At 37.3% G+C, this 25,817-nt stretch overlaps 1 protein-coding gene across 1 annotated transcript; it reads left to right on the top strand.

Annotated features, from left to right (window-relative positions):
- Window positions 1-2,880: 2,880 nt before the first annotated feature.
- Window positions 2,881-25,817, top strand: CLIC2 (chloride intracellular channel 2). Its single transcript, XM_037821422.1, has 6 exons — window positions 2,881-3,255; window positions 9,939-10,048; window positions 10,173-10,298; window positions 22,843-22,949; window positions 24,249-24,430; window positions 25,231-25,817. Exons 1-6 carry the CDS (start codon window positions 3,199-3,201, stop codon window positions 25,396-25,398), a joined length of 750 nt encoding a protein of 249 aa, XP_037677350.1. The 5' UTR covers window positions 2,881-3,198; the 3' UTR covers window positions 25,399-25,817.

Raw genomic sequence — 25,817 nt, 5'->3', positions numbered from 1 at the left:
ATTTGGCCTCTCTCTTTAAGCCAACTCTGCAGATACACTCACTTCCCTTCCCTCTATGTGGAACATGACTCCCAAGGGGAGGAAATCTCCCTGGCAATGTCGGACTTGACTCCCAGGGATGAATCTGGATTCAGTATCGTGGGATTGAGAAAGTATTCTTGACCAAAATTGGGGAAGTGAAATGAAAACAAAATAAAGTTTCAGTGGCTGAAAGATTTCAAATAAAGTCAAGAGGTCATTCTAGAGGTTATTCTTATGCCTTATATAGATATCCATTTTTAGTTTTTAGTGTATTGTAATAGCTAGAAGGAAATACCTGAAACTGTTGAATTGCAGCCCCATAGCCTTGAATCTTGAAGATGATTGTATAACTATATAGCTTATTTGGTGTGACCATATGAGTGTGAAATCCTTATGGCTCACAGTCCCTTTATCCAGTGTATGGACAGATGAGTATAAAAATGGGGACAAAGAAGTAAATGAATAATAGGGGGGATGAGGGAAATGGGATGTTTTTGGTGTTTTTTTTTCACTTTTATTTTTATTATTTTTTGGAGTAATGAAAATGTTCAAAAATAGATTGTTGTGATGAATGCACAACCATATGATGGTACTGTGAACAGTTGATTGTACACTATGGATGATTGCATGGTATGTGTTCTAGTTTGCTAATGCTGTGGAATGCAAAACACCAGAGATGGATTGGCTTTTATAAAAAGGGGGTTTATTTGGCTACACAGTTACAGTCTTAAGGCCATAAAGTGTCCAAGGTAACACATCAGTAATCAGGTACCTTCACTGGAGGATGGCCAATGGCATCCGGAAAACCTCTGTTAGCTGGGAAGGCACGTGGCTGGCGTCTGCTCCAAAGTTCTGGTTTCAAAATGGCTTTCTCCCAGGACGTTCCTCTCTAGCAAGCTTGCTCCTCTTCAAAACGTCACTCACAGCTGCACCGAGTTCCTTCTCTTTGAGTCAGCCCATTTATACGGCTCCACTGATCAAGGCCCACCCTGAATGGATGGGGCCATGCCTCTATGGGAATATCTCATCAGAGTCATCACCCACAGCTGGGTGGGGCACATTCCAAGCAAATCTAATCAGCACCAAAACATCTGCCCCACAAGACTACATCAAAGATAATGGCGTTTGGGGGACACAATACATTCAAACTGGCACAGTATGTGATTATATCTCAATAAAATTGCAGGAAAAATAAATCAAACATAAACAGCAAAGCCAAAAAAATGGAGAAATTAAGAAATTTACAGATAAAGAAAAGATTAAAGAGTTCATTACCAGAAGTCCTGCCCTACAAAAAAATGCTAAAGGTAGTCCTTCAGGCTGAAATAAAAGGACACTGGGCAGTAATTTGAAGCCATAAGAAGAAATAAAGAACATTGGTAAAGGTAACTATACAGGTTAATATAAAATCCTGAACTATTGTGCTTTTTATATTTAATTGCTTTTCCTCCCATATGACTTAACAGGCAAAAGAGTAAAATAACAGTATAAATATACATTAATGGGCAAAGTTTAAAGATGAAATCTGAGGCAATAACAATTTAATGGGGGAGGGATTGAGATATTTAGGAATAGAGAGTTTGTATGCTACTGAAACTAGGCTGGTACTACTTGAACTATGTTGATATGAGTTTGTGATGTTCATGGAAATTACAAATGTAGCCATTAAGAAAGCAAAAATATACAGAAAAAGAAAGAAGAAGGGATTCAAAATGGCACACTATGAAAAATAACTAAATTTTTACAAAGGCAGTAATGGAGTCATTGAGGAATAAAATACTAATGAAACATACAAAAGTTGCTTGTCCTTTTACCCTGCCCATCTCACAGAGTAGGCAATCACTGTCTTTGGAGTGAAGGAATAAATGAATGTAGTAAAACTACAGCCACACAAAGCATTCACCAGTTCCCAACAAACCAAAGGCAGTCCTAAGCTTGCCATCAAAGTCCAGCTCAGCAGATGTCCAACACAAATTCTCAGTCACTTTTAGGACCACTTGGGAAATCATCAGGTCTCAAGTCCTGAAGAACACCCAACTTCATACTGGCCACTCCTGGCAGGCAGGGTTTTGCAAGAGCCTCTTGTCCTGTAAATCTTTACATCAGGGCAATGGCAGGTACATGTATATCACTCATGAGCATGGGAGATGTTTGGTGGTGTTGTAGAAAGAGGGTCTTGGAGGTGCCCAACTGATGACCTCTGTTCAGTTTGGCTCCAAACAGGAAGTGTCTCTGCCCACCCAAGAGGTTTATTAATCCAGGCCCCTCCCTCCCCAGTCCTAGCAGGCAGAAAATACAACTGCTGGAAACACTGTGCTGGAAACACCGATATCTGCCATTTCCAGGGTTGAGAAGCAGAAATATAGAACTAACATGTGGTTCCTGATACAGACACTAAATAAGGAAGTGATCGGTTCCAGTTCACAAATCCCAGAAATAAAGAAGTAAGTGGGGCATGCAAAAGAAACCTCCAGATTCAACCACTCCAGCTAACACTCCCTGGTTATAGAAGAGAACTGAAATTTGCAACTTAGAAGGGAAATGTGACTGTGTGAGATTTAGAATTGGGGGTGGAGACATTCATTGAAGTACACTTTTTCCCCTCTTTTGACAGAATCATTTGATAAACATCCTTTTCAATGATAAAACTTAAGTCATTTCTGGTCTTTTTCCTGGAAGAGTTTTTTGCTGCTGTCAGTTTATAGGAACAGCAATAAGAGGTTCTTTTCTGGGCATGGAGCCCAGGAATTGAAGGGAGGCTCCAGAGAACATCTGGTTTGCTTGATATATAGAAGCCAGCACTGCATGTGTGTGTTTGTGTGTGTATGTGTTTCTCTGATGCTGACTCATGGCATTGAAACCTCTCTGGAAACACCCCCACCCATCTAGCTAGGCAGTTTACACACACCCCTTCGACTCCTCCTTGATTCAAACGTTAGGTCAAGAGGAAGAAGGAAAACGAATTCAAGAGCTGCTCTCAAGTGTCTAGAATTCTCTGTGTTCCACCCCTTGAGAAGAGAGACTGGCCCCAGCTCTGACTCAGTCCACTATAAACTGGACTTCTCTTAAAGCACCAACATTACTTCAGCCTTTGTATAAAACCAGAAGAAAAGAGTCTAGGAGCATTGTGTAGTGTGAAGGAAGCAGGAGGCTGACAACTGGCAGTAAAGACAAAAGATGGCAGGCCTGAGAACCAGCACTCAAGAAGACCCTGAAATTGAGCTTTTTGTGAAGGTAAGTTTTTCAGCCATAATAATGGTCTATGGACTATAGTATTTCTTGAAACTGGACTTCATCTTCTTAAAAAGGTCAACATTTGGGCTAATAATATAGGAAAGATTTTAAATTATTTTCCTACTCTGAGTTCTAGAAGGGTGTTTGGCTGCTCTGAGGTGACAACAGACAAAAATAAGTTGATATGATGGAAAGAGCATTAGGCAGATTGATAGAACACCTAATTGTATTTTCAGTGGCTTCCTTTTTAATCTTGGACAAATCCCTCCCTCTCTCTGAACCTTTATTTCTCCATCTGTATAATGAAGGTCTGACAAGGTAATCTAGTTTTTTTATGAAATAGGTCTTGAAATGCCTGGTTAGGTGAAGGGGAGAGCCAAGAATGACTTGAGAGCCCCCCTTTCCCACATCATAGCCCAGAAAGAACTTTCTATAATTCTACAATGGACAAATATCACAAGCAGCATCACACGGACACTATGGGAGAGAAAAGGCCAGGAGTCTGTGTGTCTGTTATGTGAAGAGGAGGCATTTTAGAATGCTGCTGCTTCCTCTTTATTGTTTGCCTTGGACTTTTTTTTCAGTATGTCTTAACTTTTCAGAAAAGCCCTTTGGAAAACCCCCAAAGCAGGAGAAAGGAGCACGTGTTTCTGAGTTCATCAAGAAAAAAGTTTTGTATGGGTTTTTCCAACTAGAAATTATGTATTTTCCTAAATCCATATTTATATTAACTTTATTTTTCCCTGTATTTTCATTGACTATTAGAAGTACTAACGATAATAATAATAACAAACTCTTATATTGTGCCTGGCCCTTTTCTAAACACACTCCTACAACTTAGGAGGTAGACTAATTATTATTATGATGTTGCCATGGTGGTAATATTATTTTAATCATTTTCTAGATAAGTAAAGTAAGGCAGATAAAGTTTAAGTAATTGCCTGTATAACTGTATAGTCTCTTGGTGGCTTACAAAGACATAAAATAAGGTATGCTTACCAAACATTAGGTTAGACACCTGTTGGCCAAAGTGATACTTTTACAGCCATTCAAAATTATTTAGCAACTGGCCACATATATATACCAAAGACATTATCAATCTGCCTTTCCAAAATAACAAGAGAGACACTGTCACATTCCTTTAGTATTTCTTTATAGCACAGTAAGCCAAATAAGTGTTTGCTGGACTATGGGACATAAGAGCTTCTTCTCTTATCTCTGGATTACAGCAAAACATGTGGCTGCTCAGACAGTATATAAATGAGCTTTCATCTCCTAAGGTGCCTTTTACATCTTCCAATTCCAAACCAGAGGTAATTCTATACATAAGGTAACTAAAGTTTGTTCATTCAATTCAATCAACTCCTCCAACCAGTTGTTGACATTGATTTGTTTGTTTATCTTGATAGACTTCCTATATTTGAGTGGTAATCTGGAAGGGAGAAGTTAGCAAATCACACAATGGGTGAGGAAATGTTGAATTAAAACAACTTTCAGTTAAAATAGTTAATCATTTATTGATATGGAAGGTACTGTGCTAAATGGTTTATTAATTGATCCATTTTGTAGATATAGAAACTAAAGCAAAGAGCAGTTAAAGTAACTTTGTCCAAGGTCACATAACTAGTGAATGGCAGAGTTAGGATTCCAATCCTTTAAATAACTGTCTAATTTTATGCAATTTTTTTTTCAATTGGGTGAACTTTTCATTAAAATTTCCATTCAGATGGAATCCTTTAGATATAAGTTTATCTAATGACATTGATACAGATTACATATTTTCTGGAAGAACCTTGAGTATCATCCTGTACAGGTTTTTGTTTTGCTTTGCTCTAATATGTGTTCTACAGATCTCTAGAAGTTTCATCGGAGATGCTTGGGGGAGGGGCATATGGGTTGAAAAGGTTGAAAAATGCTAATGAGTAGGTTACAGAAGCACTTCTCTTTACCAATGGTGTCTCTTTTATATACAATGTGATACCTTTCCAAAGATTAAATGAGTCTGTGATTTCCCTCAGCTTTCTCTGGCTGTGCCTCAAAAACTCTCCCACAACTTCTTCACCATACCACTGATGGGATCCCTACAAGAGATTAAGCACTTTCCTGTGACAATTAATCTATATAACTACATATAGCCAGTGAAAACATTGATTTTCAGCTCTGAATGATTTGGGCAATATTTATACCCAGTAACTAAGAACAAAGGATTTCATAACACACATTTTCTTTTATCTAAATGCAGAATTCATCTTATTGGTTTTTTGTTCATTATGAAATGGAATGATTAAGTTTTCTACCAAATACTCTACAATTAAGTTTTAGTCTATTCATATTACGGAATCTAACACTACAGACTCTCACATTTGGGCCAAAAATTCTGAATGTAAAATTTTGTCAAAAATTCTGTCTGTGTTTGAAAGATGGAAGAGATGGTACCCTTCTCTGAATGTTCAGACCATTTTCAAGCTCTCTTAGAACTATCATATAGAGTGTAATAAAAAAAAATCCAACAAAACTATTAGCTGGGAGAAAGCAGTGTTTAAGAGTATGGGTTCTCCGGTAGGCAGTCCATTGTATACTGAGAAGAGTATGTTTATCATCAACTCTACCACTGACTGAGTGTACTTGAGCAAATCACCAAGTCTCTCTAAGCCTCAGTTTCCTCATCTGTTAAACAAGGGTAATAATAGAACCTACCACATAGGATCATTGTGAGGATTAAATGAGACACTGTATGTAAAGCACAGTAGTTGGTAACATAGTAAACACTCAATAAATGTTAGATGTTATTATTTTTCATGTTTAGAAATTTAGATCACAAACACAAAGAGAAAAAAAAGTTGGTTTGTTGATGACCACATCCTGTCTTTGCAGCTAAAGATACTTAAGAGGTAGGTAATTAATCACTCAGGCTAGGGAATTTACATCCTAAAATTTTATGTGATGGCACTTTAAATGAACGTAACATAAATAAACAAAAAGCCTTCAGTTTTCCTGTAAAACTTTACTACATCCCCCCTCACTGTTTTGCCTTTCCTTTTGCCAAAGGCGATCCACCCTTCCTGCTGTATCTATTATCAGACTCCATTCTTCTTCCTGCCTCCCACCCCTAACTGTGTTTCCACCCACTAACCACAGTTCTGATTGGATCCCTAGCCTCACTTCAGTGCACAACTCTTATAAAAGAAACCTAACTGCCAAAGTTGGTTGCTTCGTCTCATACCTCTTCACTCCCTGACACCACAAAAAGGCAACAATAAAGAAACATTATTTCTTCTTACACCCACTGCCTGAGAAAGGAAAATTTGCCCCAAAATTTCTATTATGCCCAGGGTTTCTGGGATTTTAATATTGCCACAAATAACAGTCAGAGCAGCTATATGATGAGGTATCTTTTATTTCCTTCTACAGGAGTGGAAGTTAGTGGTTAAATGACTAAGGCATCAGATAAACATTGAATGAATGACCTAATAGCCATAGTAAAGGAGAGAAACAAACTTATTTGGAAGATATTTAGTAGGAAAAACTGACAAGGATTGGTGTTGGATTGAGTTTGGGGATTAGTCAGAGGAACGATTCCAAGTTTTCTAGCTTAGGCAACCGGGTGGATGGCAATGCCATTCACAGGATTGGGATCCCTAAAGAAAAAGCAGGTCAGTGTGCTGAGTAAAGACAAGGGGAGGAATTCACTTTGGGATATGTTAAGACTGAGGTGTTTAAAACCTGGATCTCTCATGAGGATACTACGTCAGCCATAGCCCTTTTCTTCCTCATTCTTCTTACCACTGAGCCTGGAGGTGGGTAGGTGTCCTTTAGGTGTCCTTGCTCCTCATGGCTATTTCCAGACCAATTTCTCTCCCCCATCCAGAGAAATACCTAGCTTGAGCTTTATAAAAGCAGACTAAAGCACCCACTACCTCTCCTTGTTACAGCAATCTTCCAAACCCCAGATCACTCTCCCTATTCCTTGAGGATTTTAGCTCCTGGATCACTGTTACTCCCTCCAATACTACTGCTGTCATAATGCTTGGTGATTTCAATATCTTACACTGATTACCTCTACAACACTCTGGACTTTCAGATCCTTGGCTTCCTCTCCTCCAGTGATCTTGTTCTCCACCGTCTCAGCCACCTCCTTCTAAAGTCATACTCTCATAACTCTCATTCCAACATCTGCAACCCTTGCATAATATCACAACATTTTGTTTTGCTCTGTTCTCCTTTTTAACCTGTTCTATTTTAATCAACTATATAATTATAATTATATAACTTATAATTTTATAATTTACATAAAATAAAATGCAACCATTTTAAGTGCATTGTTCAATGACTTTTAACAAATGTATGCATGCATTTAACCACCACCTCAACCAAATTATAGAATATTTCCATCACCTCAGAAAGTTCCCTTGTATCTCTTTGCAGTCAATCTTCCCCAACCCACCTCACTAACCTCCATGCACAGGCAACCACTGGTCCACTTTCTGCCATGATAGATTAATTTGTATTTTCTAGAATTTTCTATAGATGGACTCATACAGTATGCACACTTATTTATCTGGCTTCTTTCACTCAGCATCGTTATGTTGAGATTTGCCTATCTTTTGCGTAACAATAGCTCATCCTTTTTTATTGCTGAAGTACTCCCTTGTGTGGATGTACACTGTTTTTTTAATCCATTTACCATCCAAAGGACATTTGGATTGTTTCCAGTTTGGGGCTACCATGAATAAAGTTTCTATAAATACTCATGTTCAAGTCTTTGTATGGCCATATGCTTTCATTTCTCTAGGGCTGGAATTGCTGGGTCATAGGATAGATATGTTTAACTTTGTCAAACTTTCTTCCAAATCAGTTGTACCATTTTACACTCTCAAGAGCAGTGTTATGAGAGTTCCAGTTTCTCCACATTCCAGCCAACACTTGGTATGGTCGGTCTTTTTAATTCCAGCTATTCTAAGATGTGTGAAGTGGTATCTCATTGTGGTTTTGATTTGCATTTTCCAAATAAGTAATGAGGTTGAGCATTTTTTCATGTCCTTATTTACAATCTGTATATTTTCCTTTGTGGAGTACTTGTTCAAATCTTTTGCCTATTTTTAAAGTTGGGTAATTGGTTTTGTTATTGAGTTGTAAGTGTTCTTTATTTATATGTTTTACTTATTTGGGACCCAAGACCTTTTTCATTTTCTTAACAGTTCTTTTGAAAGCAGATTTTCACTTTGATATAGCACTATTCATCAAAAATTGTACTTCTCTCCCTCAATCCCTGAATCCCGGTCACATCAGCCTTCTTTCAGTTCCTTATACATGCCATGCACAAGCCTGTTGTTGCAAGGCATTTGCTATTCCTTCTGTTTAGAATTCCCTCTTAATCCCATTCACCTAGTTAATTTACTCATCCCTTGAATTTGGTTCAAATGCCATTTCCTTGGGAAAGGCTTTCCCTGTCCAACCCCACACAGATTAGTTTCCTCTTTGCACACTCTCATAACATACACTTCCTTCCTTCAAAGAATTTATCTTGGTTTAAAGCTGTAAGTTTATTTGAGGGAATAATTTTTTTATTTTAATATTGGGTTTTGTTCACTACCCTATTCCTAGTGCCTAACAAAATAAATGCCTAGTATATGCTAAACACTTAATAATTTTTCAGTAAAAATTTATTACATGAATGAATGGAGAGTCCACAAATGATAAACTCAAGTATATATAAAATTTCAAAGTGGAAAACTGTGTTGTTTTCAGTCAATGGGAGAAAGATGGATTTGTTTCAATTAATGGTGTTAAGACAACTACTAACTACTTGTAAAAAAAAAAGATATTAAAGGTGGAGTCCCAATACACCTCTTACACCAAAATAAATTCCACATAGTCTAAACAAATGCAAAAAATTAACCCATAAAGGTACTAGAAAAAAAACATGAGATTTTTATAATAAAGCAAAATAAGAAATTAGAATCAGAAATAAGTTTTTGTAATCTTGATGCTATAGGGCCTTTCTAAACATACCACGAAAACTAGACTGCATAGGGACAAAGAGTGGTAGATTTTATGTAAAATTTAAATTTTACACGACATGTTTTTAAAATTACATGGAATATGTATCACAAAGAGTTAATGTCTTCAATATACAAACAAGTTTTTCAAATCAATAAGGAAAAAATCAGCACCTTAATAGAAAAATGGAAAATTGACTTAAACAAACAATTCACAAAATAAGGAAATCAAATAGTCAATGAACATACAGAAAGATGCTCAACTTTCAGGAAGGAAATTTGGCAAGACTTATTAAAATAGTAAATGTACATACTCTTAGCATTCTCATTTCAAATAATAACCCTAAAGATATAATCTCAAAAGTGGGGTGAGTTACATGCCCAGAAATGTTTGTTGCAGATGTATTTACAGTGTTAAAAATTTTGGAATAACCTAAATGTCCATCAACTGGTAATATAAAGTCTGGTAATATATAAAATTAATTATTATTATGTACTCATCACCCTTGCAATTTTTCATATAATGAAATTATTTGATTCATTATCTCTTTCTGGTAGATGGTAGAATCCGTGAGAATAAGGATGTCCCACTGTGTCCCTAGTGACTAGTTCAGTTACCAGTAGGCACTCAATGCACAGTTGTTGAATGAATGAATGAACTAATGCATTTCTTTTTCTTAATAGGCTGGGAGTGATGGGGAGAGTATTGGAAACTGTCCCTTTTGCCAACGCCTTTTCATGGTCCTCTGGCTTAAAGGAGTTAAATTCAATGTTACTACTGTTGACATGACCAGGTAAGAGAAATCGGGAGACGTTTAATTCTGGAGATTGAGATCACTAGACACCAATACAATCTTGGTGTTTGCATAATGTATAGCTATCTATAGGCCTAACTTTGCCTATTTTCATTAATTACAGAAAGCCTGAAGAGCTGAAGGACTTAGCCCCAGGTACCAATCCTCCCTTCCTGGTGTATAACAAGGAGTTGAAAACAGACTTCATCAAAATTGAGGAGTTTCTAGAGCAGACACTGGCTCCTCCAAGGTATGGCATTTTACAGGATTCTATTGTACTTGAGATCATCTATTTTATTGGCCTGTTCATTGCAGATGGAGGATTCTTCCTTCTAGGCATCTAACAGCATTTTCACTACCAGACATCTCTTTTTCTATCTTTCTAAATAAGTTTTGCAAAGATCTCCCTTGATCACTCCAATTATGATTAGAAAACTTTACCACCAAATTATTTATTTAATTTAGTTATGTAATATACTAGAAAATGGCCAGGATGGACTTGGAAACCTGAGAAAGGCAGATAAATTTGGGCCACATTTAAATTCAACCCCATACTCTGATCCATAATGAAGTTTGGGGATATTTATACTGATAGAAATCAGACTTACTTTACTGTAGAACCCTCAGAAGGTCTTCAACTTCAAAAGAGCCTTTAATTCAGTCTGATGTCTTAGGTATGCTGGTTGGGAAACATAATTTTAAAGTGCTTTGAGATTTCTGGGCTCACATGTCAAAGCACATGTATAAATCTCCCCTTTCAACTTCAAATACACAAAAAATATAGGTAAAATATTTCAAATTATTTTTTACATAGCATTCTTTAAAACAAGAAAGTAAATTTTCTGTGGTCTAGACACGGAGAGGGAATCCACAGTGGGGTGGGAGTGAGTGGGGAATTCCTTATATTCTCACAAACACTGGGGACTGCCAATTTAGTAGGCCAAGCCCTCGATCTTGGAGTTTACCCTTAGGAAGCTTGTTTCTGCAAAGGAGAGGCCAAGCCTACTTATAACTGTGCCTAAGAGTCACCTCCAGGGAACCTCTTTTGTTGCTCAGATGCGGCCTCTCTCTCTAAGCCAAGTCTGCAGGTGAACTCACTACCCTCCCCCATTACATGGGAGAATTTGACCAAACATTCCAAGAAGACTTAACTTGAATTCTGCTCAAACTCTTCCCAAAAATTGAGGAGGAGGAAACACTCCCCAACTCATTCTATGAGGCCAACATCACCCTCATTTCCAGCCAGATAAATGTACCACAAGAAGAGAAAACTAGAGACCAACATCTCTTATGAATATAGATGCAAAAATCTTCAACATATTACTAGCAAACCAATCCAATGGCATATTAAAAAAATTATACACCATGATCAAGTGGGATTTATCCCTGATATGCAAGGTTGGTTCAACATAAGAAAATCAATTAAATGTAATATACCAAAATAACAGAATGAAGGAAAAAACTATTGACCATCTCCATTAACACAGAAAAGGCATTTGACAAGTACGGCACCCTGTCTTGATAAAAACACTTAGAACATGAGGAATAGACGGAAATTTCCTCAACATGATAAAGGGCATTTTTTTTTAATTTTCACATACCACACATTCAAAGTGTACAATCAATTTTTCACAGTATCATCATATAGTTGTGCATTCATCACCGCAAATCAATTTTTTGAATATTTTCATGACTGTAAGAAATAAAAATGAAAATAAAAATAAAAATAAAAATAAAAGTGAAAAAGAACACCCAAAATATCTCATATTCCTTCCTCCCCCATTATTCATTTACTTTTTGTCCCCCTTTTTTCTACTCATCTGTCCATACACTGGATAAAGTGAATGTGTCATAAGGTTTGCACAATCACACAGTCACACCATATAAGCTATATAGTTATACAATCATCTTCAAGAATCAAGGATACTGGAATGCAGTTCAACAGTTTCAGATATTTTGTTTTAGCTATTCTAATACACTAATAACTAAAAAGGGATAAATATATAATGCATAAGAATAACCTCCAGAATGACCTCTCGACCCAATTTGAAATCTCTCAGCCACTGAAACTTTATTTTGTTTGATTTCTCTTCTTCCTTTTAGTCAAGAAGTCTTTCTCAATCCCAGCATGCTGGGTCCAGGTTTATCCCTGGTAGTCATATCCCACATTTCCAGACAGGTTTACACCCCTGGGAGTCATGTCCCACACAGTGGGGAGGGCAGCAAGTTTACCTACAGAGTTGGCTTAGAGAGAGAGGCCACATCTGAGCAATGAAAGAGGTTCTCTGGGGGTGACTCTTAGGCACAATTATAAGTATGCTTAGCCTCTCCTTTGCAGTAACAAGCTTCATAAGGGCAAGCCCCAAGATTGAGGCTCAGCCTTCAAAATAGGTAGTCCCCAGTGCTTGTGAGAAAATCAGGAATTCTCCAAGTGGAGAAGTTTAATATTTCCACATTTCCCCCCAGTCCCTCGAGGGGGCTTTGCAAATATATTTTTATTCTCTACCCAAATTACTCTGAGATGTATTGGGGCTTCGCTCTAACCCATCAAACCAACCAGATTTCACTTCCTATTCAAAGTTCCATGTAATTATGGTGTTTGAAAAAACTGATCATACAAGTTAAATTATATAGTTTGCTACAGTAAATATAGATTTTCCACCAAATAAACATCTCTTCCTTTGTTCTCACATAGAAGTTGAAGTTTTAAAACACAGACAATATCATCTTTTTCCCTTTAGTCTGGTTTACCTTAGTTCTAACCAAGTCCATTTTGTTCATATCTCTAATTGAAGTCTGATCTCTTTTTCAGCTTCTTTAACATTTGCTGTATGGGGTAATGCTGACATTCATAGCTGCCAAACTCTGGCTCTGAGTCTCAGGTGTTCCACAGATACCCAAAGTTCCAGGGACTAATCATGTTATACACAAAGAGCTCAAAATTTAGAGATAACCATTACAACTCAGGAATAGATGTGACTGCTCTATGAGCTTATAATCTAGGAACCTTTACCATAAGCCTTCCCCTGATAACCTATGCTCTCAGATTCAATTCTCAGAGTTTGTACATTACACTTAGTCCATATTAGTGAGGCATTATAATGTATATGTTTTCATTTCTTGTTTCACTCAACATACTGTCCTCAAGGTCCATTCACTTAGTTGCGTGCCTCACAACTTCATTTACTCTTGCTGCTACTCAATATTACATTGAATGTATACACCACAGTTCATCATTCCATTTATCAGTCAATGTACCTTTAGGTCACCACCATCTGTGGTGAACCATGAATACTGTCGCCATAAACACCAATGTGCAATGTCCATTCATGTCCCTGCTCTCAGTTGTCCCAAGTATATACCCAAACACAGGGTTGCAGGATCATACAGCAACCCCATGCTTAGCTTCCTGTGGAACCACCACACTGCCCCCAGCTGGGCTGTGCCATTCTACCTCCCCACCAACTGTGAATAGGTACATCCCTCACTCCACATTTTCTCCAGTGCTTGTATCCCTCTGTTTATTTTTTAAACAGCTTTATTTACACACCATACAATCCATTCTAAGTAAACGATCAATGATTCCTGATATAGACACATAGTTATTATGCATTCACCACAACAATCGATATGAGGACATTTCCATTTCTTTTGCAAAGAAAGAGGAAGAGGACAAAAAATGAAGAAAAAGATATAAAAGATAGAAGAAAAATGAAAATAATGTAAAATACAATGAAAAGGTTAGACAACAACAACACCAAGAATCCTATATCACTCCCTTATAACCCTGTCTGATAGACATTTAGGATTGGTATATTGTCTTTGTTACAATTAATGAAAGCATCTTACAATGTTACCATTAACCATAGACTCTAGCTTGCATTGTTTGTATTTTTCCCCTGTACCATCCAATTTTCAACACCTTCCAATGTTGACATTCATTTGTTCTCCTCTTTTAAAAACATGCTTATTTTGTACATTTAATCACCATCATTAACCACTCCAGGTTTCACTAAGTTATACAATCTGTCTTTATCTGCTTTCCTTCTGGTGTCATACATGCCCCTAGCCTTCTTCTTTCAACCACACTCACACTCATCTTTGTTCAGAATACTTACAATATTGTGCTACCATCACACAGTATTATGCTATCCATTTATGGATCTACACAATCAATCCTGTTTACCCTTATGCACTCCTTCAGCATCATAAGCCCAGTTTCTAACCTTTTTCTATCCCCTGATAACCTGTGTTCTCAACTCTCAAATTTCACTCATCAATGTTAGTTCATATTAGTGAGTCCATAGAGTATCTGTCCTTTTGTTTCTGGCTAATTGCACTCAATGTAATGTCTACTGTCTACATTTTGACTTTTGGATTTTATATGTCATATCTTATTTTATCTTATTTTCTTTTATTTTCTTTCTCTCTCTTTACTCTCACTGATAGTCTTCATTCCTACACTCTTCTCCAAACATCTCTCTCCTGTCTTTTCCTTTCTGCCTGTAGTGTTCCCTTTACTATTTCTTGTAGAGCAGGTCTCTTATTCACAAACTATCTCATTGTCTGTTTGTCAGAGAATATTTTAAACTCTCCCTCATTTTTGAAGGACAGTTTTGCCAGATATAGGAATCTTGGTTGGCAGTTTTTCTCTTTCAGTATCTTAACTATATCACACCACTTCCTTCTTGCCTCTGTGATTTCTGCTGAGAGATTCACACTTAGTCTTATAGAGCTTCCCTTGTATGTGATGGATTGCTTTTCTCTTGCTGCTTTCAGGATTCTCTGTCTTTGTCATTTGATAATCTGAGTATTAAGTGTCTTGGCATAAGTCTATTTGGATATATTCTGTTTGGAGTATGCTGCACTTCTTGGCTCTGTAATTTTATGTCTTTCACAAGAGATGGGAAATTTTCAGTGAGTATTTCCTCCATTGTTGTTTCTGCCCCTTATCGCTTCTCTTTTCCTTCTGGGACACCTATGACACATATATTCATGCACTTTATATTGTCATTCAGTTCCTTGAGACCCTGCTCATATTTTTTCCATTTTTTCCCCTATCTGTTCTTTTGTGTGTAGGATTTCAGATGTCCTGTTCTCTAGTTCCTGAATCCTTTCTTCTGCCTCTTCAAATCTGCTGTTGTATGTCTCCATTGTGTTTTTTCATCTCTTCTATTGTGCCTTTCATTCCCTTAAGTTCTGCCAATTGTTTTTTCAAACTTTGAAGTTCTTCCTTATGTTAGCCCAATGTCTTCTTTATGTCCTTCATCTCTTTTGCCATATCTTCCCTCAACTTGATTTGATTTTTGAATTGATTTAGCATATTTGTTTGAAGATTTTTAATTAGTTGTTTCAACTCCTTTGACGTGTATGTAAGTTTGTTCCTTACACTGGGCCATATAGTCATTTTTTCTAGTGTGATTCATAATTTTTTGTTGTCTATTCATCTGGTTTCCTTGATTACCCCAGATTTTCCCAGACCATACAGGCCCAGGTCTCAGGAAGAGGGTGTAATCAGCATCATGTTTCCCTGGGGGTGAGATCCAGATAATTGTCAGACTTTCCTGTGAGGCTTCTAGAGGCTGAGCTTTTCCTATCCTACCCAGCAGGTGGCACTTGTTGGCTGACAGCTCCCCCCTGGCATAAACAGGTGTGTTGCCTTTAATTCTCAGTAGACCCTGTCCCAGCCAGGAGCTGAGAGTGTCAGAAGCCAAGCTTAAGTCTTTCTGTTGTTTTTTCCCCCGGGCTATAGGGTCTGAGTTCTCTGAGGGAGGGTAGATACTTGAGCTGTGCCCCATTCCCCTTTTCTTAGGGATGATAAGCTCATTTATCTCCTACACTTGTCTTCTTCCTTTGTTTCTCTATCTTAACTCCGCCCTTGCCTAGATCAGCCATGACAATTGAAAATGCCTGAGGCTTTCTCTAATGAGTTACTTAGAATGGGAGGGAAAAAAAGGAAAAAAGAAAGAAATCCCCTTTCTAGAGCCAGTCCCAAGCCCCCCCCCCCCCAGTTACAAGTCAAGAACCAGAGTTGGTGCCCAGTTCTATGTGCCTCTTTTCTTGGGACACAGCCCTTTTCTGGTATTCTGAGCTCAGCTGACTCCAAAAGCCTCTGTTTTTAATTTATGCATTTTTTTCCTTCAGCCCCGCTGCCTCACTGTTGCAACAGACCTCAGTGTTCCTTTCCTGCTTGCTCTGGGTTAATCTGTGCTCATAGCTTGTATTCAGCAGCCCAAATTCATTAAAACCACAGTTGGAGCTTGGTTGAGCTACCTTCCCTTCCTCCTAGTAGACTTCTTCTTTTTCCCACAGGGAAGTGTTCCAACTCTGCCTGCCATGCCAGTGGGGGAGGGTCACAAGCTCCACAGTTCGGGGAACTTTCCTTACAGTTCTATGCTGTGGTATCAGCCATTTCACCCATTCTGGGTTAGTGTAGGGTGTGTGTCCAGTCACAGATGTCCTACAACAATTGTTCCAGGCTATTTACTAGTCTTTCCTGGATACATGTTAGCTGTTCTAGAAGACTAACTAAATTCCACACCTCCCTATGCTGCCATCTTGCCTTGCTTCCTAAAAGGCATATTTGAAGAAGCCACAGGTAACATCCTACTTAATGGTAAAAGACTAAAACTTTCCTTTTAAGATCAGGAACAAGTCAAAGATGCCTACCATCACCACTGTTATTCAACATTGTACTGAAAGATCATGTCAGAGCAATTAGGCAAAAAAAAGAAACAAAAGGCATTCAAATTGGAAAGGAAGAAGTAAACCTTCCCTATCTGCAGAAGACATGATCATGTATACAGAAAATCCTGAAACATCCACAACAAAGTTCCTAGAGGTAATGAAGGAATTCATTAAAGAGGCAAGGCACTAGAGCAATACCCCCAAATCAGTAATGTTTCTATACACAAGCAATGAACAATTGAAACAAGAAATAAAAAATTCTATTCACAATAGCAAGTAAAAGAATCAACTGTCTAGGAATAATTTTAACCAAAGATGTAAATGACCTGTACACAGAAAACTTCAAAACATTGTTAAAAGAAATTAAATACCTAAAGAAATGGAAGGATAGTCCATGTTCATGGATTGGAAGGCTAAATATCATTAAGATGTTGATACTGCCCAAATCAATTTATAGATTCAATGCAATTCCAATCAAAATTCCAACAGCCAAGAGGTGGGGAAAGATGGCAGAGTGGTGAGGTGTGGGTTTTAGTTACTCCTCCAGGGCAGTAGGTAGAAAGCCAGGAACTGCATGGACCAGACACTGCAGAGCAACTTGACCTTGGGCAAAATTCATACAACACTCATGAACATGTGGAACAGCTGAGATCAGCAAAATCTGTAAGTTCTTGCAGCCAGGGGACCTGGGCCCCTCCATGCCAGGCTCAGTCCCGTGGGAGGAGGGGCCATCAGTGCTGAGAAGAAGGAGGGAGAACTGCAGTTGCAGCTCTGATTGAAAACTCAGACTGCTGATCAAAACTTCAAACATAGATAGACTGAGACCAGACACCAGAGAATCTGGGAGCAGTCAGCCTGGCAGAGAGGAGATAGGGCTAGAAAAAACAGCAAAAAAAACACAAAAAAACAAAAATAAAAACAGAGACTTTTAGGAGTTCCAGTGAACATAAAACAAAGAGAAGGGCAGGGCTCAAACAGAATCAGGTGCATATGCAAATTCAGAGGGTTAGGACCCTTGTCTGAAGAGCCAGTTTCTCTGCTTTCTTGATTGTTCCTTAATGGCTCTAATCTCCTTGTCTCTTAGCATTTCAATAGCCCATTAGATCTGCAAGGAGGGCCCTTCTTTTTCTTTTTCTTTTTTCTCTTTTTCTAAAACTACTCTAAGAAGCCCATTACAGAAAGCCTCAAAGACTTGCAATTTGGGCCCAGGCAAGAGCAGAGCTAAGATAGCTCTGAGGGACAAAGCAGTAAGTCTAGTGGTGGAGAAAATTTGCTAAACATTATAACTTTCCAAGAAAGGGGGGTGTCTTCTTACAGCCATCTTCCCAGCGGGATGGGAATGCTCCTGCCCGGCACCAGCACTACAGCCCAGAGCTGTGCCAAACAACCCAGTGTGACAGGAAGTGTTTCCAACAACACATGCACATGCCACAATATCTGGCATGGACAATAGCCTTTTGCACACCTGCAGCTAATTGTCTCAGAACTGGGAAGGTGGAGCAGTGTGAAAAAGGGGAAATTAACACACCCCATTCAGCCATCCTTTCAGCAGGCTGGGAATGCCCCTACATGGCCCTGTAGCCCAGAACTTCCCTTGGGGGATGGCACTCACTTGTGATGTAGCACAGTCTTCCTGCAACAGAGGCCCTAGGAGGGCTCGGCTTGGAAGAGGGACCCACTCGCAAGTCCCAGGGACCATATGCCAATACCAAGGACTTGTGGGTCAGCAGCAGAGACAAACTGTGGTGAGATTGAACTGAAGGATTAGACTATTGCAACAGCTTTAAACCTCCAGGAACACTGGGGAGATTTGATTATTAAAGCCACCCTCCATCCCTGACTGCTCAGACACATGCCCCACATTCAGGGCGAGCAGCACCAACTACACACACAAGCTTGGTGCACCAACTGGACACCAACAAGACTCACACCCCCACTCACTACAAAGACAAAGTTGGGGAGAACTGGCTTGAGGGGAATAGGTGGCTCACGGATGCCACCTGCTGGTTAAAGTCTACTTCACCAAGCTGCAGATCTGAAAAATTAGAGATAAGTGTTTGAATCAGTCTACATTTTCTAAAAGAACCCTATCAAGTTAAGCAAATGCCAAGAAGCCAAAAACAACAGAAAATTTTAATGCATATGAAAAAAACAGATGATATGGATGACCCAAACCCAAACACCCAAATCAAAAGATCAGAGGAGACACAGTACTTGGAGCAATTAATCAAAGAACTAAAGACAAACAACGAGAGCATGGCACAGGATATAAAGGACATGAAGAAGAGCATGGCACAGGATATAAAGGATATGAAGAAGACCCTAGAAGAGCATAAAGAAGAAATTGCAAGAGTAAAAAAAAAAAAATAGATGATCTTATGGAAATAAAACAAACTGTCAACCAAATTAAAAAGATTCTGGATACTCATAGATCAAGACTAGAGGAAGCTGAACAGCGAATCAGTGACATCAAGGATGACAGAATGGAAAATGAAAGAACAAAAGAAAGAATGGGGAAAAAATTGAAAAAATCAAAATGGACCATAGGGATATGATAGATAATATAAAACATCCAAATATAAGACTCATTGGTGTTCCTGAAGGGGAAGAGCACGGTAAAGGTCTAGGAAGAGTATTCAAAGAAATTGTTGGGGAAAACGTCCCAAATCTTCTAAACACCATAAATGCACAAATCATAAATGCCCAGCGAACTCCAAATAGAATCAATCCAAATAAACCCACCGAGACATATTCTGATCAGATTGCCAGACTGAAGAGAAGGAATAAGTTCTGAAAACAGCAAGAGAAAAGCAATTCACCACATAAAAAGGAAACAACATAAGACTAAGTAGTGACTACTCAGCAGCCACCATGGAGGCAAGAAGGCAGTGGCATGACATGTTTAAACTTCTGAGAGAGAAAAATTGCCAACAAAGAATTCTTCATTCAGCAAAGATCTCCTTCAAATTTGAGGGATAGCTTCAATTTTTCACAAACAAATGCTGAGAGAATTTGCTAACAAGAGACCTGCCCTACTTCAGATACTAAAGGGAGCCCTACTGACAGAGACACAAAGAAAGGAGAGAGAGATATGGAGAAAGGTTCAGTACTAAAGAGATTCAGTGTGGGTATGTTAAAGGACAATAAGAGAGAGAGGGAAAAATATATCCAACAAACATAAACCAAAGGATAGGATGGCTGAGTCAAGAAATGCCTTCACAGTAATAATGTTGAATGTAAATGGATTTAACTCCCCAATTAAAAGATATAGATTGGCAGAATGGATCAAAAAATATGAACCATCAATATGTTGCATACAAGAGACTCATCTTAGACATGGGGACACAAAGAAATTGAAAGGAATGGGTGGAATAAATATTTCATGCAAGCTACAGCCAAAAGAAAGCAGGTGTAGCAATATTAATCTCAGATAAAATAGACTTTAAATGCAAGGATGTTATGAGAGACAAAGAAGGCCACTACATACTAATAAAAGGGACAATTCAACAAGAAGAAATAACAATCATAAATGTTTATGCACCCAATCAAGGTGCCACAAAATACATGAGACAAACACTGGCAAAACTAAAGGAAGCAATGGATGTTTCCACAATAACTGTGGGAGACTTCAACACATCACTCTCTCCTATAGATACATCAACCAGATAGAAGGCCAATAAGGAAATTGAAAACCTAAACAATCTGATAAATGAAGTGGATTTAACAGACATATATAGAACATTACATCCCAAATCACCAGGATACACATTCTTCTCTAGTGCTCATGGAACTTTCTCCAGAATTGATCATATGCTGGGACATAAAACAAGCCTCAATAAATTTAAAAAAAAAATGAAATTATTCAAAGCACATTCTCTGACCACAATGGAATACAATTAGAAGTCAATAACCATCAGAGACTTAGAAAATTTATGAATACCTGGAGGTTAAACAACATGTTCCTAAACAATCAGTGGGTTAAAGAAGAAATAGCAAGAGAAATTGCTAAATATATAGAGACGAATGAAAATGAGAACACAACATATCAAAACCTATGGGATGCAGCAAAAGTGGTACCGAGGGGGAAATTTATAGCACCAAATGCATACATCAAAAAGGAAGAAAGAAAGAGCTAAAATCAAAGAATGAATGGAGAAACTGAAGAAGCTAGAAAATGAACAGCAAACCAATCTAAACCAGGTAAAAGAAAAGAAATAACAAGGATTAAAGCAGAAATAAATGACAGAGAACAAAAAAACAATAGAGAGGATAAATAACACCAAAAGCTGGTTCTTTGAGAAGATCAACAAGATTGACAAGTCCCTAGCTAGAATGACAAAATCAAAAAGAGAGAAGACCCATATAAACAAAATAATGAATAAGAAATGTGATATTACTGCAGATCCCAAAGAAATTAAAATTCCAACAGCCTTCTTTGTGGAAATGGAAAAACAAATCATCAAATTTATATGGAAGGGTAAGTGGCCCCAAATAGCTAAACCCATCTTGGAAAAGAAGAATGAAGTTGGAGGACTCACACGTTCTGATATTAAAACTTATTACAAATCTGCAGTAATAAAAACAGCATGGTACTGGCACAAAGATAGAAATATAGATGACTGGAATCAAATTGAGAGCTCAGAAATCAACCCTCACATTTATGGCCAACTGATTTTTGACAAGGTGGCAAAGACCACTGAATTGGGAAAGAATAGTTTCGTCAACAAATGATTCTGGGAATATGGGATCTCCATTTGAAAAAAATTAAAAAAAGGAAGGAAGAACCTTACCTCACACCTTAAACAAAATCAACTCAAAATGGATCAAAGATCTAAATATAAGAGCTAGAACTACCAAACTCTTAGAAGGAAACATAGGGAAGCATCCTCAAGACCTTGTATCAGGTTTATTAGACTTTACACCCAAAGCACAAGCAATAAAAGAAAAAATAGATAAATGGGACCCCATCAAAACAAAAACTTTTGTGCATCAAAGGACTTTATCATGAAAGTAAAAAGACAACCTACACAATGGGAGAAAATATTTGGAAACCACATAGTCGATAAAGGATTAACATATATATATATATATATAAAGAAATCCTTCAGCTTAACTACAAAAAGACAAACAATCCAATTTTTAAAAATGGCCAAAATACTTGAACAGACATTTCTCCAAAAAAGATCTATGAATGGCTAGAAAATGCATGAAAAGATGCTCAACATCATTAGCTATCAGGGAAATGCAAATCAAAACCACAGTGAGATACCATTTCACACCCATTAAAATGGCTGCTATTAAAAAACTGAAAATACCAAGTGTTGGAGAGGATGCAGGGAAATAGGAGCACTCATTAAGTATTGGTGGGAATGTAAAATGGTGCAGCCACTGTGGAAGACTGTTTGGCAGTTCCTCAGTAAGCTAAGTATAGAATTACTATTTGACCCAGCAATCCTACTACTAGGTATATACCCAAAAGAATTAAAAGCAGAGACTTGAACAGATATTTGCACACAGATGTTCATAGCTGCATTATTCATAATCTCCAAAAGGTGGAAGCAAACCAAGTGTCCATCAACCAATATATGGTAAATAAAATGTGGTATATACATAGAATGGAATATTATTCAGCTGTAAACAGGAATAAAGCCCTGATATATATGACAACATGGAATAACCTTGAAGACATCATGTTGAGTGAAAAAGACCTACACAAAAGGACAAATATTGCATGACCTCACTGATTTGAAACAATTAGAATAAGCAAACTCATAGAGTTAGAATCTGGAATATAAGTTACCAAGGTACAAGGTAGGGCTAGGGAATGGGACATTAAGGCTTAAGATGTAAAGTGTTCTTATTCAGAATAATGGAAAGGTTTGGTGATGGCAGCACTATATTGTGAGTGCAATTATCAGTACCAAAATACATATCTGAATATGATTAAAAGGAGAAATGTTAGATTATATATAAGGTAACATAATAAATATTTTTTTAAAAATCCATGGAACTATACTACACAAACAGGGAACCCTAAGGTAAATCATGGACTTTAATAGTACAATTATTAAAATGTGCTATCATTAATTTCAGTGTTTCTTTTTAAGGTATCCTCACCTGAGTCCTAAGTACAAGGAGTCCTTTGATGTGGGCTGTAACCTCTTTGCCAAGTTTTCTGCATACATTAAGAATACACAAAAGGAGGCAAATAAGAGTAAGATACTTTTCTTAAAATCTATTTTTCTTCACTGCATCACTCTCACAGTCTCACTCAGCTAAAATAGGATTTTTCTGACGATATAGTATATGTTGGGAATGGCCTACTTTTCCTCTTAATTCTCTGTTCTCTTCTCTGAAATTCCCTTGCATGAAGTTTTACTAGACTTTAGAACCCACAATTCAATATAGCAATTACTAACTTAGTTCAATTAGAACACTGACATACCAGGTGTGAACTAACTGCAGGACTGTATTTTTCTTTTTCTTTTTCTTTTTCTTTTGGTAAAAGCTTTATTGAGATGTAATTCAAATGCCATGGAATTCCCCCATTTAAAGTATACAATCCAGTGGTTTTTAGTATATCTACAGAGTCGTCCATCTATCACCTCAAATCAATTTTAGAACATTTTCATAGCTGTCAAAAACACCCCATAGCATTAGCAGTCACTTCCCATTTCTTCCAATCCTCCAGCCCTAGGGAATCACTAATCTACTTCCTGTCTCTATATTTGCCTATTCTAGATATTTCATATAAATAGAATCATACAATATGTGGTCTTTTGTGACTGGATTTTTTTTTCATGCAACATGATGTTTTCAAACGTCATCCATGTTGTAGCAATATTGGTATTTCTATCCTTTTTAATCCTGAAAATTGCTCCACTGTTTGGATATATCACAATTTATCTATTTATCAGTTAATGGGCATTTGGATTGTTTCCAGTTTTTGACTATTCTGAATAATGCTGCTATCATCATTTATGTACAAGTTTTTGTGTGTACATATTTTTAATGCAATTTTATTGAGATATATTCATATAGCATAGAAGCCATCAGAAATATACAATCACTGGTTCACGGTATCATCACATGGTTGTGCATACAGTTCCATGGAGGACTGTATTTCTTAGTCCCCTAACTTTCCCAGTCTTGTGTACCTTTAGAGTTCCTTAAACTGTAGCACTTAACATCTCCGCAAATATCCTTGAATAGGTTTACTATCCTCTAAAATAAGTCATGAGAGCTATCACTTTTATTTCTTTCTTTGACTCTCCTCCCAATGCACCTCCCCAAGAAAATTCCAAATACGTTTCCACTTACCATTTGTCTAACCATCTTACTCTGTCTCATCAGTGAGCATTTGAGTATTTTAAATGGTTAACTAGATGTTGAAGAGCCAATGTAAGCAACATGTATAGACAGAGCTATCTAAATGTGTGAAAAGCATATTGAGAATATATTTAGTCATAAAGACAATCTGTTAATAAGTAACCCTATGACTTCATTGCCTCAGATTTTGAAAAATCTCTGCTCAGAGAATTTAAGCGTCTGGATGACTACTTAAACACCCCACTTCTGGATGAAATTGATCCAGACAGTGCTGAGGAAATCACAGTTTCCAGAAGATTGTTCTTGGATGGGGATCATCTGACACTCGCTGACTGCAACTTGTTACCAAAACTGAACATTATTAAAGTAAGTCTTTATAGGGTAGGTTGAATGGTTTTGAGAGGAGTTTGTGACTTAACAGCATAAAGTGCAGTGACCTTCCAGTGTGAGGTTGCTATGTAATAACTCTGTATCATAATCATGAATAAATAGTGAATATCTCCTTTTTCTCATAAGAGGAAATATCCATAATAGCCTCCTTCTGGAAAGCATAAAAACCTTTTTTTCCTTCCTAAATATGCAGGGGTTTTCCACTGTCTTGAATGTAAAACAATGATAAAAATTACTTATTTCACTGAATTGTTAAGAGAATTAAGTAAATTAAAGCATGTTAAATGCTTAGAAAAGTGCCTGGATCATAATATGTGATAAACAATGTGGGTTATTAATATTATTATGACTATTCAATCATTATTTCAACAAATATTTATTGAACAGAACTTACTCTGTCCCAGGACTTGTGGCAGACACAGAGAATACATACAGAAATAAGATGTGGTCAGAATCCTAAATAAGCTCTTGGTGTAGTGGGGGAGATACGTGCTTATTTTCTGTGCTCATTTTCTCTAAATATATTCATAATTAAATACAGTATCAATTGTAAACATATGATTGAAAGCATATAGCTTTGCTTATATTTGTAGACAAAACATTAAAGAAGTAAATCCAAGATTCTTCAAGTAAAATGCACTTTATTTGGTAGTACTTTTTCAGTAGATAAGATGTCCTCAATGATCTTGACTTTCAAGATATGTTTCTGCATAGTAGACATTTTAATGGTTCCTTTTACTACCAACTGCATTTCCCTGTTTCTTCCAAAACCCTAGGTTGCTGCCAAGAAATACCGTGACTTTGACATTCCAACAGAATTCTCAGGAGTCTGGCGCTATCTCAACAATGCCTATGCCCGTGAAGAATTTACCCACACGTGTCCCGAAGTCAAAGAAATTGAAAATACCTATGCAAGTGTGGCTGTGGCTAAACAGAAGTGTTAGGACAGCTCTTCCTGTAGAGAAAGCTCTCTTTGTTATCAGATTCAAATTGTTACCATATCAGAAAAGTTTTTGGAAGCAAGAATATGGTAATAATGTGTTTCCTCCATCCAACTCTCTTCTGAAAAAAAAAAAAAAAACAGCTGTGTATTGTCTGTATCTAGTTAGTCACAAATAATGTGTATTTTACAGATCTTCATATTTTCACTTCATTTCCTTTTTTCACATGGCATAACCACTGTAATCTTGAATGGCATGAAAAGCATCAAGATCTTTTGCTTTTTGCTTGAATTCACAGAATGCATTGTGTGTAAGCCAGACATGTCTGAAGTTATAAATAAGTAGAGCCACAATCTTGGACTGCTCCTTAGAAATATTTCCAACTAAATCATTAAAACAATTTTATGTTTTTGCTAGTTTAA

Source organism: Choloepus didactylus, chromosome X (genome assembly GCF_015220235.1).
Source record: "Choloepus didactylus isolate mChoDid1 chromosome X, mChoDid1.pri, whole genome shotgun sequence".
In the NCBI taxonomy this organism is placed as follows: Eukaryota; Metazoa; Chordata; class Mammalia; order Pilosa; family Megalonychidae; genus Choloepus; species Choloepus didactylus.
The sequence above is the reverse complement of the archived record's forward strand: the minus strand, read 5'-3'. Positions and strand labels throughout refer to the sequence as shown.

What these genes read in the sequence shown, in the direction of transcription:
- CLIC2 (XM_037821422.1), top strand. Translation starts at nt 3,199, where the DNA reads ATGGCAGGCCTGAGAACCAGCACTCAAGAAGACCCTGAAATTGAGCTT. An exon ending in AAATTGAGCTTTTTGTGAAG is followed by an intron (nt 3,256 to 9,938) that starts GTAAGTTTTTCA and finishes TTTTCTTAATAG; the next exon opens with GCTGGGAGTGATGGGGAGAG. An exon ending in CAGACACTGGCTCCTCCAAG is followed by an intron (nt 10,299 to 22,842) that starts GTATGGCATTTT and finishes TTTCTTTTTAAG; the next exon opens with GTATCCTCACCTGAGTCCTA.